General features: G+C 40.7%; 1 protein-coding gene across 1 annotated transcript in view; it reads left to right on the forward strand.

Moving 5' to 3' along the window:
* SNX27 (sorting nexin 27) overlaps nt 1–13,868 on the forward strand; it is a 114,445-nt gene that overhangs the window by 66,751 nt on the left and 33,826 nt on the right. The window contains exons 3-5 of the mRNA XM_053591559.1: nt 10,307–10,499; nt 12,101–12,165; nt 13,647–13,751. Of these exons, the coding sequence (XP_053447534.1) occupies nt 10,307–10,499; nt 12,101–12,165; nt 13,647–13,751 (363 nt within the window). The remainder of the gene's footprint in view (nt 1–10,306; nt 10,500–12,100; nt 12,166–13,646; nt 13,752–13,868) is intronic.

Here is a 13,868-nt window from a genome sequence, read left to right on the forward strand (position 1 = left end):
TCTGTGGATTCTGGTTATTAGACCTTTATCGGAGGTATAACCTGAAAATATTTTCTCCCATTCTGAGGGCTGTCTGCTTGCTTTACTTACTATGTTCTTGGCTGTGCAGAAGCTTTTTAGTTTGATCAGGTCCCAGTAGTGTATTTTTGATGCTACTTCAATTGCCTGGGGAGGCTTCCTCATAAATTATTCACCCAGGCCGATTCCTTCAAGAGTTTTCCTGCGCTCTCTTCAAGTATTTTTATATTTTCATGTCTTAAGTGTAAATCTTTAATCCAGTTAGAGTCTATCTTAGTTAATGGTGAAAGGTGTGGGTCCAGTTTCAAACTTCTACAGGTCGCCAGCCAGTTCGTCCAGCACCATTTGGTAAATAGGGAATCTTTTCCCCACTGAATGTTTTTAATTGGCTTGTCAATGATCAAAAGATCGTAAGTAGCCGGATTCATCTCTTGGTTCTCTATTCTGTTCCAGACATCTACTTCTGTTTTTGTGCCAATACCATGCTGTTTTGATCACTATCGATTTATAGTACAGTCTCAGGTCTAGTAGCATGATTCCTCCTGCTGTGTTTTTATTGCTGAGTAATGTTTCGGCTGTTCGTGGTTTTTTCTGATTGCATATAAAACGAAGTATTATTTTTTCAAGATCTTTAAAATATGACAATGGAACTTTAATAGGAATTGCATTAAAATTATATATTGCTTTGGGTGGTATAGACATTTTTACAAGGTTGATTATTCCCAGCCATGAGCATGGTATGTTTTTCCATTAGTTAACATCTTCCACTATTTCTTTTCTTAAAGTTTCATAGTTCTCTTCGTCAAGATCTTTCACGTCCTTTGTTAGGTATACTCCCAAATATTTCATCTTCTTTGGCACTACTGTGAAAGGAATAGAGTCCTTGACTGTTTTTTCGGCTTGGTTATTGTTGCTATGTATAAAGGCTACAGATTTATGGGTGTTGATTTTGTAGCCTGAGACATTGCTGTATTCCTTGATCACTTCTAAAAGTTTTGTAGTATAATCCCGAGTGTTTTCCAGATGTACGATCACATCATCTGTGAAGAGTGAAAGTTTGATCTTTTCTGACCCTATGTGGATACCCTTGAGCGCCTTTTCTTCCCTAATTGCAATGGCTAAAACTTCCATTACAATGTTAAAGAGCAATGGAGACAATGGGCAACCTTGCCTGGTTCCTGATCTACGTGGAAATGATTTCAATTTAACGCCATTGAATACGATATTGGCTGTGGGTTTGCTGTAGATGGCCTCTGTTAGTTTAATTAATGTGCCTTCTTATTGAGTACATTGCATATTTGTTTTCCTTTCTTGAGCTACTTTATGAGGAAGAATATGATACAGCTCCATCCATGTAAACATAAAAGAGGTAAAGTCTCTATCTTTTTTTTTTTTTTGTACCTGCATAGTATTCCATGGTGTACGTATTCCACAATTTGCTAATCCATTCATGGGTCCTTGGGCACTTGGGCTGCTTCCATGACTTGTCCATTATAAACTGAGCTGCAATAAACATTCTGGTGCAAATAAAAAAAAAAAAAAAGAGAAATGTCCCTTCTATACCGATTTTCTTAAGTGTGCTGATCATGAAGGTATACTGGATATTATCAAAAGCTTTTTCTGCATCCATTGAAAGAATCATATGGTCCTTATTTTTTAGTTTGTTTATGTGCTGAATTACATTTATAGATTTACGTATATTGAGCCAGCCTTGAGACCCTGGGATAAATCCCACTTGGTCGTGGTGTATAATTTTTTTGATGTGTTGTTGGATTCTGTTTGTTAGGATCTTGTTGAGTATTTTAGCATCATATTCATTAGTGATATTGGTCTATAATTTTCTTTTCTTGTTGGGTCTTTCCCTGGTTTGGAGATCCAGGTGATGTTTGCTTCGTAGAATGTGTTGGGTAATATTCCTTCTTTTTCTATATTTTGGAAGATGTTTAGTAATATAGGTACTAGTTCTTCTTTAAAGGTTTTGTAGAATTCTGACGTAAAGCCATCTGGTCCTGGGCTTTTCTTTTTAGGGAGATTTTGCATAGTTCGGATGCTATTTCAGGACTTGATATAGGCCTGTTCAACATTTCCACTTCATTCTGGCTAAGTCTTGGTAGGTGGCATACTTCCAGGTATTGGTCGATTTCTTTCAGATTTTCATATTTCTGAGAGTAGAGTTTCTCGCAGTATTCGTTAAGGATTTTTTTAATTTCTGAGGGGGTCTGTTGTTATTTCATCGTTACCATTTCTGATTGATGAAATTAGAGATTTTACTCTTTTTTTCCTGGTTAGGTTGGCCAAAGGTTTATCTATTTTATTGGTCTTTTCAAAAAACTAACTTTTGGATTTATTGATCTGTTGTATAATTCTTTTGTTTTCAATTTCATTTAATTCTGTGATTTTGGTTATTTCTTTTCTTCTGCTGGGTTTGGGGTTGGAGTGTTCTTCCTTCTCCAGTTGCTTGAAATGTCCCATTAAGTTATTAACTTCCTCTCTTTCCGTTTTCTTGAGGAAGGCTTGCAGTGCAATAAATTTCCCTCTTAGGACTGCCTCTGCAGTATCCCAGAGGTTCTGGTAATTCGTGTCTTGATTATTGTTTTGTTCCAAAAATTTGGTGATTTCCTTCTTAATCTCATCTATAATCCATCTATCCTTCAGCATAAGGTTGTTTAGCTTCCATGTTTTTGTATGGGTATGCAGGTTCCTGTTGTTATTGAGTTCAACTTTTATTCCATAATGGTCTGAGAAGATGCAAGGAATAATTTCTATTTTTTTTAATTTGCTGAGGTTAGATTTGCAGCCGAGGATGTGGTCGATTTTGGAGTATGTTCTGCGGGCTGATGAGAAGAATGTGTATTCGGTTCTGTTGGGATGAAATGTTCTGTAGATGTCTGTTAAGTCCAGATGTTGAATGGTTGAGTTTAAATCTAAGATTTCTTTGCTTAGCTTCTTTTTGGAGGATCTATCAAGCACTGCTAAGGGGGTGTTAAAATCTCCAACTACTATGGAAGTGGAGGAAATCAAGTTGCTCACGTCTGTTAGAGTTGCTCTTATAAGTTGAGGTGTGTTGTGGTAGGGTGCATAAATATTAATAATAGAGATCTCATCATATTGAGTATTACATTTAACAAATATGAAGTGACCATCCTTATCCTTAATTATTTTGGTTGGTTTAAAGCCTATTGCGTCTGCGAACAGGATTGCGACGCCTGCTTTTTTCTGCTTCCATTTGGCTGGAATATAGATGACCATCCCTTCACCTTGAGTCTGTATCTGTCTTTTAATGTAAGATGCGATTCTTGTGTGCATCAGATATCTGGCGTGCATCAGATATCTGGCTTTAGTTTTTGTATCCAGTCAGCCCACTCGTGTCTCTTTAGAGGACAATTTAAACCATTCACATTAATTGAGAATATTGATAAGACTTTCGAGAGTCCGGTGGACATTTTTAATCCTTTTGTGACTGTGGAAGTTGGAGTTTGATCAAAATTTTCTGGGTGGAGGATTATGCTGGTCTTTATGGAGGGTAGGTTTGAGAATATCCTGGAGCATTGGTTTAGTTATGGCAAATTTCTTCACCATGTGAATGTCATTGAAGTATTTAATTTCTCCGTCATACATGAAACTCACTTTAGCTGGGTACAGGATCCTGGGTTGAAAGTTATTTTGTTTTAGGAGATTAAAAGTCGATGACCATCCTCTTCTAGCTTGAAAGGTTTCAGCAGAGAGATCTGCAGTTATCCTAATATTCTTGCCCTTGTAAGTGATGGTTTTCTTTCGTCTGGGTGCTTTCAGAATTTTGTCCTTCATATTAACTTTAGTGAAATTGATTATGTTGTGTCTGGGGGATGTCTTATTTGGGTTGAGTCGTGCTGGAGGTCTGAAACTGTCTGCTATCTGAATTTCAGAATCTCTTGGCATGTCTGGAAAGTTCTCCTACATAATCTTATGGGAAAGAGACTCTGTCGCTTTTTGGGATCCCTATGAGACGAATATTGGTTTTCTTCGAATTATCCCAGAGTTCTCTGAGAGAGTGATCTGTTTTTGCCCTCCATTTCTCTTCCTCTTTGAGAGTTTGGGAGTGTTCGAAAGCTTTGTCTTCAGTGTCAGAAATCCTTTCTTCTGCTTGCTCCATTGTGTTACTGAGGGATTCTACTGTGTTTCTGAGATCTTTGAGGGATGCAACTTCCTGTCTCAATGTGTCAAAATCTTTGGTCGTTTGGTCTTTGAATTCATTGAATTCTTGAGATATCTTTTGGGTTACTGCTTGGAATTCTAATTCAATCTTAGTTGCTATTCAGATTCCGAATTCGATTTCTGACATCTCAGCTATTTGTTTGTGCATGGAATCTTGTGCTGTGTCTGCCCCATTGATCCTTGGGGGAGTTGATCTACTCTGATTATTCATATTGCCCGAGTTTTTCTGTTGATTTCACCTCATGATTGTTTTTCACCATTGCCTCTGGCTGTCCTCAGAGTTGGGGAGGTGTCTCTCTGGGATTAGACCTCAGCAGGATCACTCTATTGTTGCTGGATGTTTGTAGGGAGTGACCCTGTGTAGTTCCTCTGGGGCTGCCCCAGCTGGAGAGTTCTGGTTGTGGAAGCAGCTCTGGAGTGTGACACACCTGGATCCAGCAACAGGGCGGGAGGTAGTGCGCATGGTTCTGGGAGTTCCTAGCGTCCAGTGACTTTGGCACAGAGAGCCTAAGGCTCCAGCAGTCTCTGGCCAGGAGAAAGGCTCTGCGCAGAGGCAGGCAGAGTTCCGGAGGGCATGTGGCTACCAGAGTCCCTGGCCTGATGAGCGGGCTCGTGTGGAAGCAGGGAGGTTATAGGAGGGCGGATGCAGGGTTGTGTGGCTCCAGCAGTTCCTGGTCAGGGCATGTGGAGGCCCAGCGGGTGCGGGTTTCGGGTCAGGGGTCGCAGTGCCGCTCTTATGGAGCTCCGGGCGCTGCCAAGCCCAGGAGTTTGAGGTTGCTATGAGCTGTGATGCCACGGCACTCTACCCAGGGCAACAGCCTGAGGCTCTAGTGTGCCAAAACTGGTCTCACTCTGCCCCTGATGGTTAAGGCTGTAAGGCAGCTCAGTCCCCCTTTAGGCTGCTCAGTCACTATGTTATTAGCTTCCGCCCCATCCTTGCTCTGCGACCCTGAGGGCGGAGCTTGCCGGCACAGTTCTCTCACAATGGCTCCCTGTGGCCCACAGCCAAACACTATTAGCTCCCTCCAGTTCAGCGGCTCAGTTTGGGGCCCTAGACAATGCCCAACGTTCTCCACACTCCTGCTCAAGCTCTCCCCAAGGCACTTCAACTGTGTGCCAAATTCAAAAACATCGAAACAGTTCACAGGTAAGGCCTTTCTGGTTTGTAGTCTCACTGTTGTTTGTACTTACGGCTGCTGGCGGGATTAGGTCAATGGAACACACGCAACCACTTGCCAGTTTTCCACTGTTTTTGTCCTCGTCTTGGGGTCCAGAAGTCCCTTGCTGACTCCCTGTATCCGCAAAGGGATGATTATAGGCAGATCCCACCAGCCAGAGATGCCTGGAGTCTTATCTCCCCAGAGTCACCGTGCCCAGTTGCAGAGAAGCTGTTACTGGGCGGCCATCTTGCTCCACCTCCTAAAGGTCCCTCTTAATACCCTCACAATGGCAAATAAATTTCAACTTGAGGGTTGCAGGGAACATTCAAACTATAGCACTGTCTATGCCCAAACAGCCTAAAGTTTTGCTTAGAAGAGAAGTTATGGCCAGTTGTGGTGGATCACGCCTGTAATCCTAGCATTTGGAAGGCCATCGTGGGTTGATTGCCTGAGCTTACAGGTTTGAGACCAGCTTGAGCCAGAGCGAGACCTTGTCTCTAAAAATAGCCTGGTGTTTGGCGGGTGCCTATAGTCCCAGCTACATGAGAGACTGAGGCAAGAGAATCACTTGAGCCCAGGAGTTTGAGGTTGCTGTGAGCTGTGACACCATGGCACTCTATTTACCCAGGGCAACAAAGTGAGACTCTGTCTCAAAAAGGAAAGAAGAGAAGGTATGGGAGAGTAAGTGAGCACTGTATTCATTATATCTGTCCCCTAACAATTGCTAAACACCTCTTCTGTTCCTAGGCCACCAAGGGAGAATATCTATAGTCTCTTGCTCTGCCCCTGGGCTCTCTTCTGAATATAGTACAGGCCTATGGAGATTTGCAAGTTAGCATGAGTCTTCTTGTGTCTGGGGTAGAGGTGCTCTTTATTTTAGTTTTTTATTTTATTTATTTTTGTAGAGACAGAGTCTCACTCTGTCGCCCTCAGTAGAGTGCCGTGGTGTCACACAGCTCACAGCAACCTCCAGTTCCTAGGCATAGGCGATTCTCTTGCCTCAGCCTCCCGAGTAGTTGGGACCACAGGCGCCCACCACAACACCTGGCTTTTTTTTTGTTGTTGTAGTTTGGCCGTGGCCGGATTTGTACCCCAACCCTTGGTATATGGGGTCAGTTCCCTACCCACTGAACCACAAGGTGCCACCCTCGTTTTTAATTTTTTTTTTTTTTGACTTAGCCTGTTTTGTTTTTTTTTTTAAATACTTTTATTTTTTATTTATTTATTTATTTATTTATTTTTGTGGTTTTTGGCCGGGGCTGGGTTTGAACCTGCCACCTCCAGCATATGGGACCAGCGCCCTACTCCTTGAGCCACAGGCGCCGCCCTCGTTTTTAATTTTTAATTTTAATTTTAATTTTTATTTTGGAGACAGAGTCTCACTCTGTTGCCCTGAGTTGAGTGATGTGGTGTCATCACTCACAGCAACCTCAAACTTTTGGGCTTGAGTAATCTTCTTGCCTCCGCCTCCTGAGTGGGTGGGACCATAGGCACCCACCATGATGCCTGGCTAGTTTTTTCTGTTTTTAGTAGAGTTGGGGTCTCACTCTTGCTCAGGCTGGTCTTGAACTCCTGAGTTCAAGTGATTCACCTGCCTCAGCCTCCCAAAGTGCCAGTATTCCAGGAGTGAGCCATTGTGCCCGGCCTTATTTTTTATTTTTTGAGACAGAGTCTTGCTTTATCCCTGGGCCTAGAGTATAGCAGCATCATCATTGTTCACTATAGCCTGAAACCCCTGGGCTCAAGTGATCCTCCTACTCAGCCTCCCAAGTAGCTTAGATTACAGGTGCACACCATCATACCCAGCTAAATTTTCTATTTTTAGTAGAGACAGTGTCTCACTCTTGCTCTGGCTAGATCTCCAGCTCCTGTGGTTCTAATTTATATTTCCCTAATTACTGATGATGTTGAACATACCTTTATATTCTTTTTGGCGACGTGAGTGTCCTTTTTTGTAAAACACCTATTTATGTGTTTTGCGTACTCTTATATTGAGTTACTATGCTTTTCTCATTGATTTGTAGCATTTTTCTTTCTTTTTTTTTTTAAGAGACAGAGTCTTAGTTTGTCACCCTCGGTAGAGTGCTGTGGCATCACAGCTCACAGCAACCTCCAACTCTTGGGCTTAGGCGATTCTCTTGTCTCAGCCTCCCAAGTAGCTGGGACTACAGGCACCTGCCACAATGCCCGGCTATTTTTTTATTGCAGTTTGGCCAGGGCCGGGTGTGAACCTGCCACCTTCAGTATATGGGGCTGGTGCCCTACACACTGAGCCACAGGCGCTGCCCTTTCTTTCTTTTTTTTTTTTTTTTTTTGAGACAGAGTCTTGCTGTGTCACCCATGGTAGAGTGCCATGGTGTCAGAGCTCACAGCAACCTCCAACTCCTGGGCTCAGGTGATTCTCTTGCCTCAGCCTTCCAAGTAGCTGGGACTACAAGCACCATATCCCAGCTATTTTTTTGTTGTAGCTGTTATTTTTGTTTGGCAGGCTCCGGGCCAGATTCCAACCACCAGCCCTGGTGTAATGGCTGGTGCCCTAGCCGCTGAGCTACAGACACTGAGCCTTGTCGCATTCTTTATACGTTCTTGAGAATCTTCTCAGACCCATTCCATTGGTAAAAATTAAGAAAATCTTTTTATATATTGCTGACAGGAGAATAAATTAGTGTAATCACTTAGCTTACATGGTAGCGTTGTCTCCTGAAATTGAATGTACACGTATCTCATAACCGTGCAGGCCCACTCTGCGCATATACTCAGAAGAATCTCTTTTGCTTGAACGACAGGCAGGTGGCATGTAGACAGATGTTGATAGTGGCGCTGTTCACAATGGCTGAAACCCAGAAATAACCCAATACCCATCAGGAGAACAGATTTAAAACAAACAACTGTGTCACAGTCACACAACAAAGAGCTAAATGCAGCAGAAGAAACCACAAAAAGATACAATGTTGTGGATAAAACTGAATAATATAATATTAAATGAAGAAGTTCTAAAAAGTCTCATTCAGCATGATACCCTATTTTTATAAATTTAAAATATCCTTAATAAAGTCCATATACAGGTGGAACTGGAACATACCCTACTTAGTAAAGTATCTCAAGAATGGAGGAAATAGCATCCAATGTACTCAGTACTATTATGAAACCAATTTACAATCATTCACACTTTCATATGAAGAATAAGGTCACAACTGTGGCCCAGGATGAAGGGGGATGGGATGGGAAGGAAGAGGGGAGGTCAGATGGAGGGAGGGTGAATGGTGGGATCACAACTAAGGTGCATATTGCAAGGGTACATGTCGGATCTTTTAAGTATAGAGTATAAATGTCTTAACACCATAATTAAGTAAATGAGGTGGGCGGCGCCTGTGGCTCAGTCGGTAAGGTGCCGGCCCCATATACCGAGGGTGGTGGGTTCAAACCCAGCCCCGGCCAAACTGCAACCAAAAAAAAAAAAAAAAAAAAAAATAGCCGGGCGTTGTGGCGGGCGCCTGTAGTCCCAGCTATTCGGGAGGCTGAGGCAAGAGAATCGCTTAAGCCCAGGAGTTGGAGGTTGCTGTGAGCTGTGTGATGCCACGGCACTCTACCGAGGGCCATAAAGTGAGACTCTGTCTCTACAAAAAAAAAAAAAAAAAAGTAAATGAGGTGAGGGATATAGTACCCAATACTATGTAAGCATTCCTAATTCTATATGAAATCAGCACATTGTATCCCATAAATGCATTAATGTGTACATACATGATTTACCTCTTTATGATTTAATTAAAAATATATTAAAAAATTAAAGCACAAAAAGTCTAAGGATTACATATAAATGCAAAAATGCAGAGGGTACCAAAAAATGTATACACATTTTAAGAAAGGAATAAATTGTGTTAAAATTGTAATATTCAATATATACCAATAATAAAAGATGAATCCAAGTCTTATTGAACACTTCTTATCAATGCAGAAGTCAAATATTACAACTTTAGTACAGTTTTTTTACTTTCTTAAAATGTGTATACTTTTTTTTTTGGCCACTTCTGTATATATCAAGATAAAAGCAGAGGAATGATATACACGGTTGGGTATGATAACCTTCTGGGTTAGGGCAACAAAGAGATGGATGGAGAAGCCAGAGACTATGTGGTTTGAATTAAGTTATTATCAAGATCTTGGCTTTTATTTTTCCCGTTTGCTACAAGGATGTCACTATTGCTAAAACCATTTTTAGTTCTTTTCTTTAGAATAAATTTTAGAGCTAGTTTGAGTCGCACACAAGTATCAGTCACATTGGTTTATAATCAATCCTAGGTTTTCATCTCCCTCCAAATTTGCTTGATTGTTCATTGCTGTATTCAGCACATTGTCTTGAAATGACTTTTAAATTTCAGAAAATGAAATTTATCCTTGAAAACTAGTTATCGCCTTTGAAGATTTTTCAAAGTGTGTCAGAGGTCAATTTAATCGCAAAAATAAGGTCATGCTCCCCTTGAAGGGCAGCCCTTGTTTTTGTTTGTTTGTTTGTTTTTTGAGACAGAGTCTCACTTTGCTGCTCTGGGTAGAGTGCTCTGGCATCACAGCTCACAGCAACCTTAAACTCTTGGGCTCAAGTGATTCTCTAGCCTCAACTTCCCAAGTAGCTGGGACTACAGGCACCTGGCACAATGCCCAGCTATTTTTAGAGACAGGGGTGTTCCTCTGGCTCAGGCTGGTCTCGAACTGGTAAGCTCAGGCATTCCATCTGCCTGGGCCGCCCAGAGCTAGGATTATAGTGGTGAGCCAACGCACCCGGCCCCAGGCAGCCCGTTTTTGTGCCTATAACTTTTGGCATGTTTGTTAAAAGTCTTTTCTTTTTCCTGAGACAGAGTCTTACTGGTAGAGTGCCCTGGTGTCATAGCTCATAGCAACCTCAAACTCTTGGCCTCTTTGTTCTTCTTCCTCACCAGGTATATAATGTTTACATGGCAGGGAGGCAGCTGTGTTCTAAGCGGTACCGGGAGTTTGCTATCCTACACCAGAACCTGAAGAGAGAGTTTGCCAACTTTACATTTCCCCGACTTCCAGGAAAGTGGCCATTCTCATTATCAGAACAACAATTAGATGCCCGACGTCGGGGTTTGGAAGAATACCTAGAAAAGGGTAAGCCAACCCATTAAACTCTATCATCCTGAGTAGACATAGGGTTTAGACATGTGACTTCTAAACTGTATGGCTGTTTCCTGAAACTCGATAGTGAAAGTCAGTCAAGTTTCTGACTGTAGTGCAGAATGAGCTTTGAAGGGAGGTCCTGAGAGAAATCAGCAGTTTGTTTTGTTGGTTTGTGGAGTACTTAACAACAGAAAAATGCATATTTGGTTTTTGGTGCATTTTATGGTCCTTTCTAGACCTTTATAGGGTTATATTATTTGGCAGCAAACTTGTACAGACAGACTCATCAACATACTGAGTATTGGGAACTAAGTAGGTAATATTTACAATACTTCATGAAAGTGATTCTTGGATTAGTGGTGTATCGTACATGAAAACTCTTTATTCCTTGCTAGGTATCCACAGATGCGTTTGCAGAACTGTAGTAATCTAAAATGCCATTGTTCTGCAGGGGAAAAGCACAAGTACTGACTTGTTTGTGAGCTTCTAGATGATACACTAGGAGCCTGTGGATGTGGACACTGAGCTGGAAAAGAGCAGAAATGACACAGGTCTCCTCAGTGAGATGGTCCGCTCCAAGGAGTGACCTTTTTATACTAAGTTACAGAACTATGAAATTCACTAGCTGTGGAATAGGTTTTTCTTTACTGGTTTAATGGAATAATGGTCTTATGTCATATTAAGTCCTTCTGTGTCCTTGTGTAAGAACTAATTGACCTAGTTGGTTTAAAAAAAAAAAAAAAACTTCAGTAGGGAACCTTATCCCTGAAGAAAACCCATTTCTCCACCTAGAAATTAGAGGAACTTCCTCATCTGTTTTTAGCTTTTTCTGAACATAGCCCTTGGGAAATGAGGAAGGGTACAATTTTTTTTTTAATAAAAAAAAGTAAAGTCATCAGTGTAATTTCACATCCTCCTCATGAGTGTGTGAAGAAATTAATTTTCTTAGATTTAGGCAGTAGCTGTCCTATCTGCCTGTGCTTTTCTTCTTTACTTTTGGTTGTTGTTTGAAGGTAGTCAGTGAGGTGAAATGACATGCTCAGCTTAATACTTAATTACTTATCCATTTTTTTCCAAAGTGGCTTTACGTTTATGATTCCCCAAATGGAATGTTCATAGCCTAATTGCTATTTTCCTTTTGTATTTCAATTTTATGTTTTGTTTATTCCACATTGAGATTTCCTTACCACTGCCTCTTTCCCCCATGTTCTGTTGTTCTAGCTTGTTAATAGGTCATACAAGACTGCAAAGTTAAATTTCCTGAACTTTTTTTTAAAGAGACAGTCTTAACTGTGTTCTCTTGGCTAGTCTATAGCTCCTAGTTTCAAGTGGTCATCTCACCTTAGCTGGGACGAAAGGTGCGTGCCACTACATTTATTTTTAGCTCTATCTTTGTTTTTGCTATTACTTTTTTGCTATTATCATATTTAGACAAATGTTTGTCATGCCTTAAAATTACATTATATGCCTGGCATGGCATGCTATCTCATCATGCCTCCTGCTAATGATTTAAACTTAAACCTTGATATATTTTTGACTTAATATTATTAATTTTAGGGCCTTATCCCAGATTCTATTTTTGTTTTCTGCAGTGTGTTCAATACGAGTCATTGGTGAGAGTGACATCATGCAGGAATTCCTGTCAGAGTCTGATGAGGTGGGTGTAAATCCCCTGTAGTGAGTATTTTCTTTTTGCTCCTTGTTGAGGAAAGTAAATGAAAGGTTCTCATCATAGGTTGAACCACCAGACTTTCCAGATGACTACATTTTTTTTCTCTCTTCTTTCCCTCTGCATCCGGCTCGTCTGTCCTGTCAGTCCTGGCGCCAGGTCTGACTTCTCTGCAAAGCCATCTCTCATGACTCAGCTTATTGAATTTTTATTCCACCAAGAACTTTTACAATCAGTACCATTCACTTATCACCTGTTGCTGTCTCATTCTCTGATTTTTATGCATATAATCAGATGAGATTGTGAGCTAACTAGGTGAGAGCTAATCTTGATCATCTTTATAATCTTGCTGCCTTACTGCAGTACCACAGTGTCAAGCATGTTATCAGTGCTTAAGAAATACTAATTGGATAAAAGAATTAACATTTAATGCTAATAAGTTACTAATTATTTGGTATGTTTATGTCTTATTTTTCCAGCTAGATTATAAGTTTCTCACAGACAAGGGCTTATAAGTAAGCAATGCTTCGAATGGTTTTAGGCAATGAATACTACTTTTTTTAAAGTGGTAATTAAGATGGACTTGTTCCTAAATAGTTGTTTCTCCTTAATAAAAGTTACAAGGTCAAAAATCTGTTAAAGGAATGTGTTAATCATCAAAAGGATTCCTTTTGAATCAAGAAGAGTAAGAATATGTTACCTTTTTTTTTTTTTTTTTGAGACAGTGTCTCCCTCTGTTGCCCTGTATTATAGCTCACAGTAATCTCAAATTCCTGGACTGAAGTGATTCTTTTGCCTCAGCAGCCTCTCAAGTAGCTGGGACTATAGGCAACCACCATAATGCATGGCTAGTTTTTCTGTTTTTAGTAGAGATGGGGTTTTGCTGTTGCTCAGGCTGGTCTCAAACTCCTGAGCTCAAGCAATCCACCTGCCTTGGCCTCCCAGAGTGCTAGTGTTGCAGGCATGAGCCACCGCACCTGGCCAAAATTTTTTTACTGTTTACTAGAAGAAAATTGGGCATCGGACTACTCAGATCTATCTCATCTATTTTTCATTTCAAGATGTCCTGATTATTTCAAGGTTCAGAAAGGAACATAGGATACCCTAGAGCCAATCCGTATGCCTTACTACTAATATCAGAAACTACTGCTATAAGTTGTTTTCTCTTCTCATTTGTGAGTTTTGAATGAGGAGAGAGACATAAGTGAAGAATCTTAACCTGTGTTTCACCTAGATTGCTCCACACCAATTTTCTGTTTTGAAATGTGATCACTTTGGCTTCAACATGTTTGTTTTCTCCTTGTTCATCTTAAAGGTTAACTTCTGCTGCAGTCTGCAGTCAGCTTCATGACCTGTAAATATACTGACTTTTCGCCCTTTTTCTTTGTAACTCACTTCCCCAGTATGACACGTTTAGGGAAAGTGAGGATATATTGTGTTATAAATTCTTTCTGTGTCTTTTTCCCCAGAACTACAATGGTGTGTCCGATGTAGAGCTGAGAGTAGCAATGCCAGATGGAACAACCGTTACAGTCAGAGTTAAAAAGAATAGTACTACAGACCAAGTATATCAGGTAAGTAGACTTGACATTGGATGGTGTGAAGCTAAGATAGATTCAACAAGTTAATATTAATACATATAAAGTGTTTTAGGCCAGGAGTGGTGGCTCATGCCTATGATCCTAGCACTT

Source organism: Nycticebus coucang, chromosome 5 (assembly GCF_027406575.1).
Source record: "Nycticebus coucang isolate mNycCou1 chromosome 5, mNycCou1.pri, whole genome shotgun sequence".
Lineage (NCBI taxonomy): Eukaryota > Metazoa > Chordata > Mammalia > Primates > Lorisidae > Nycticebus > Nycticebus coucang.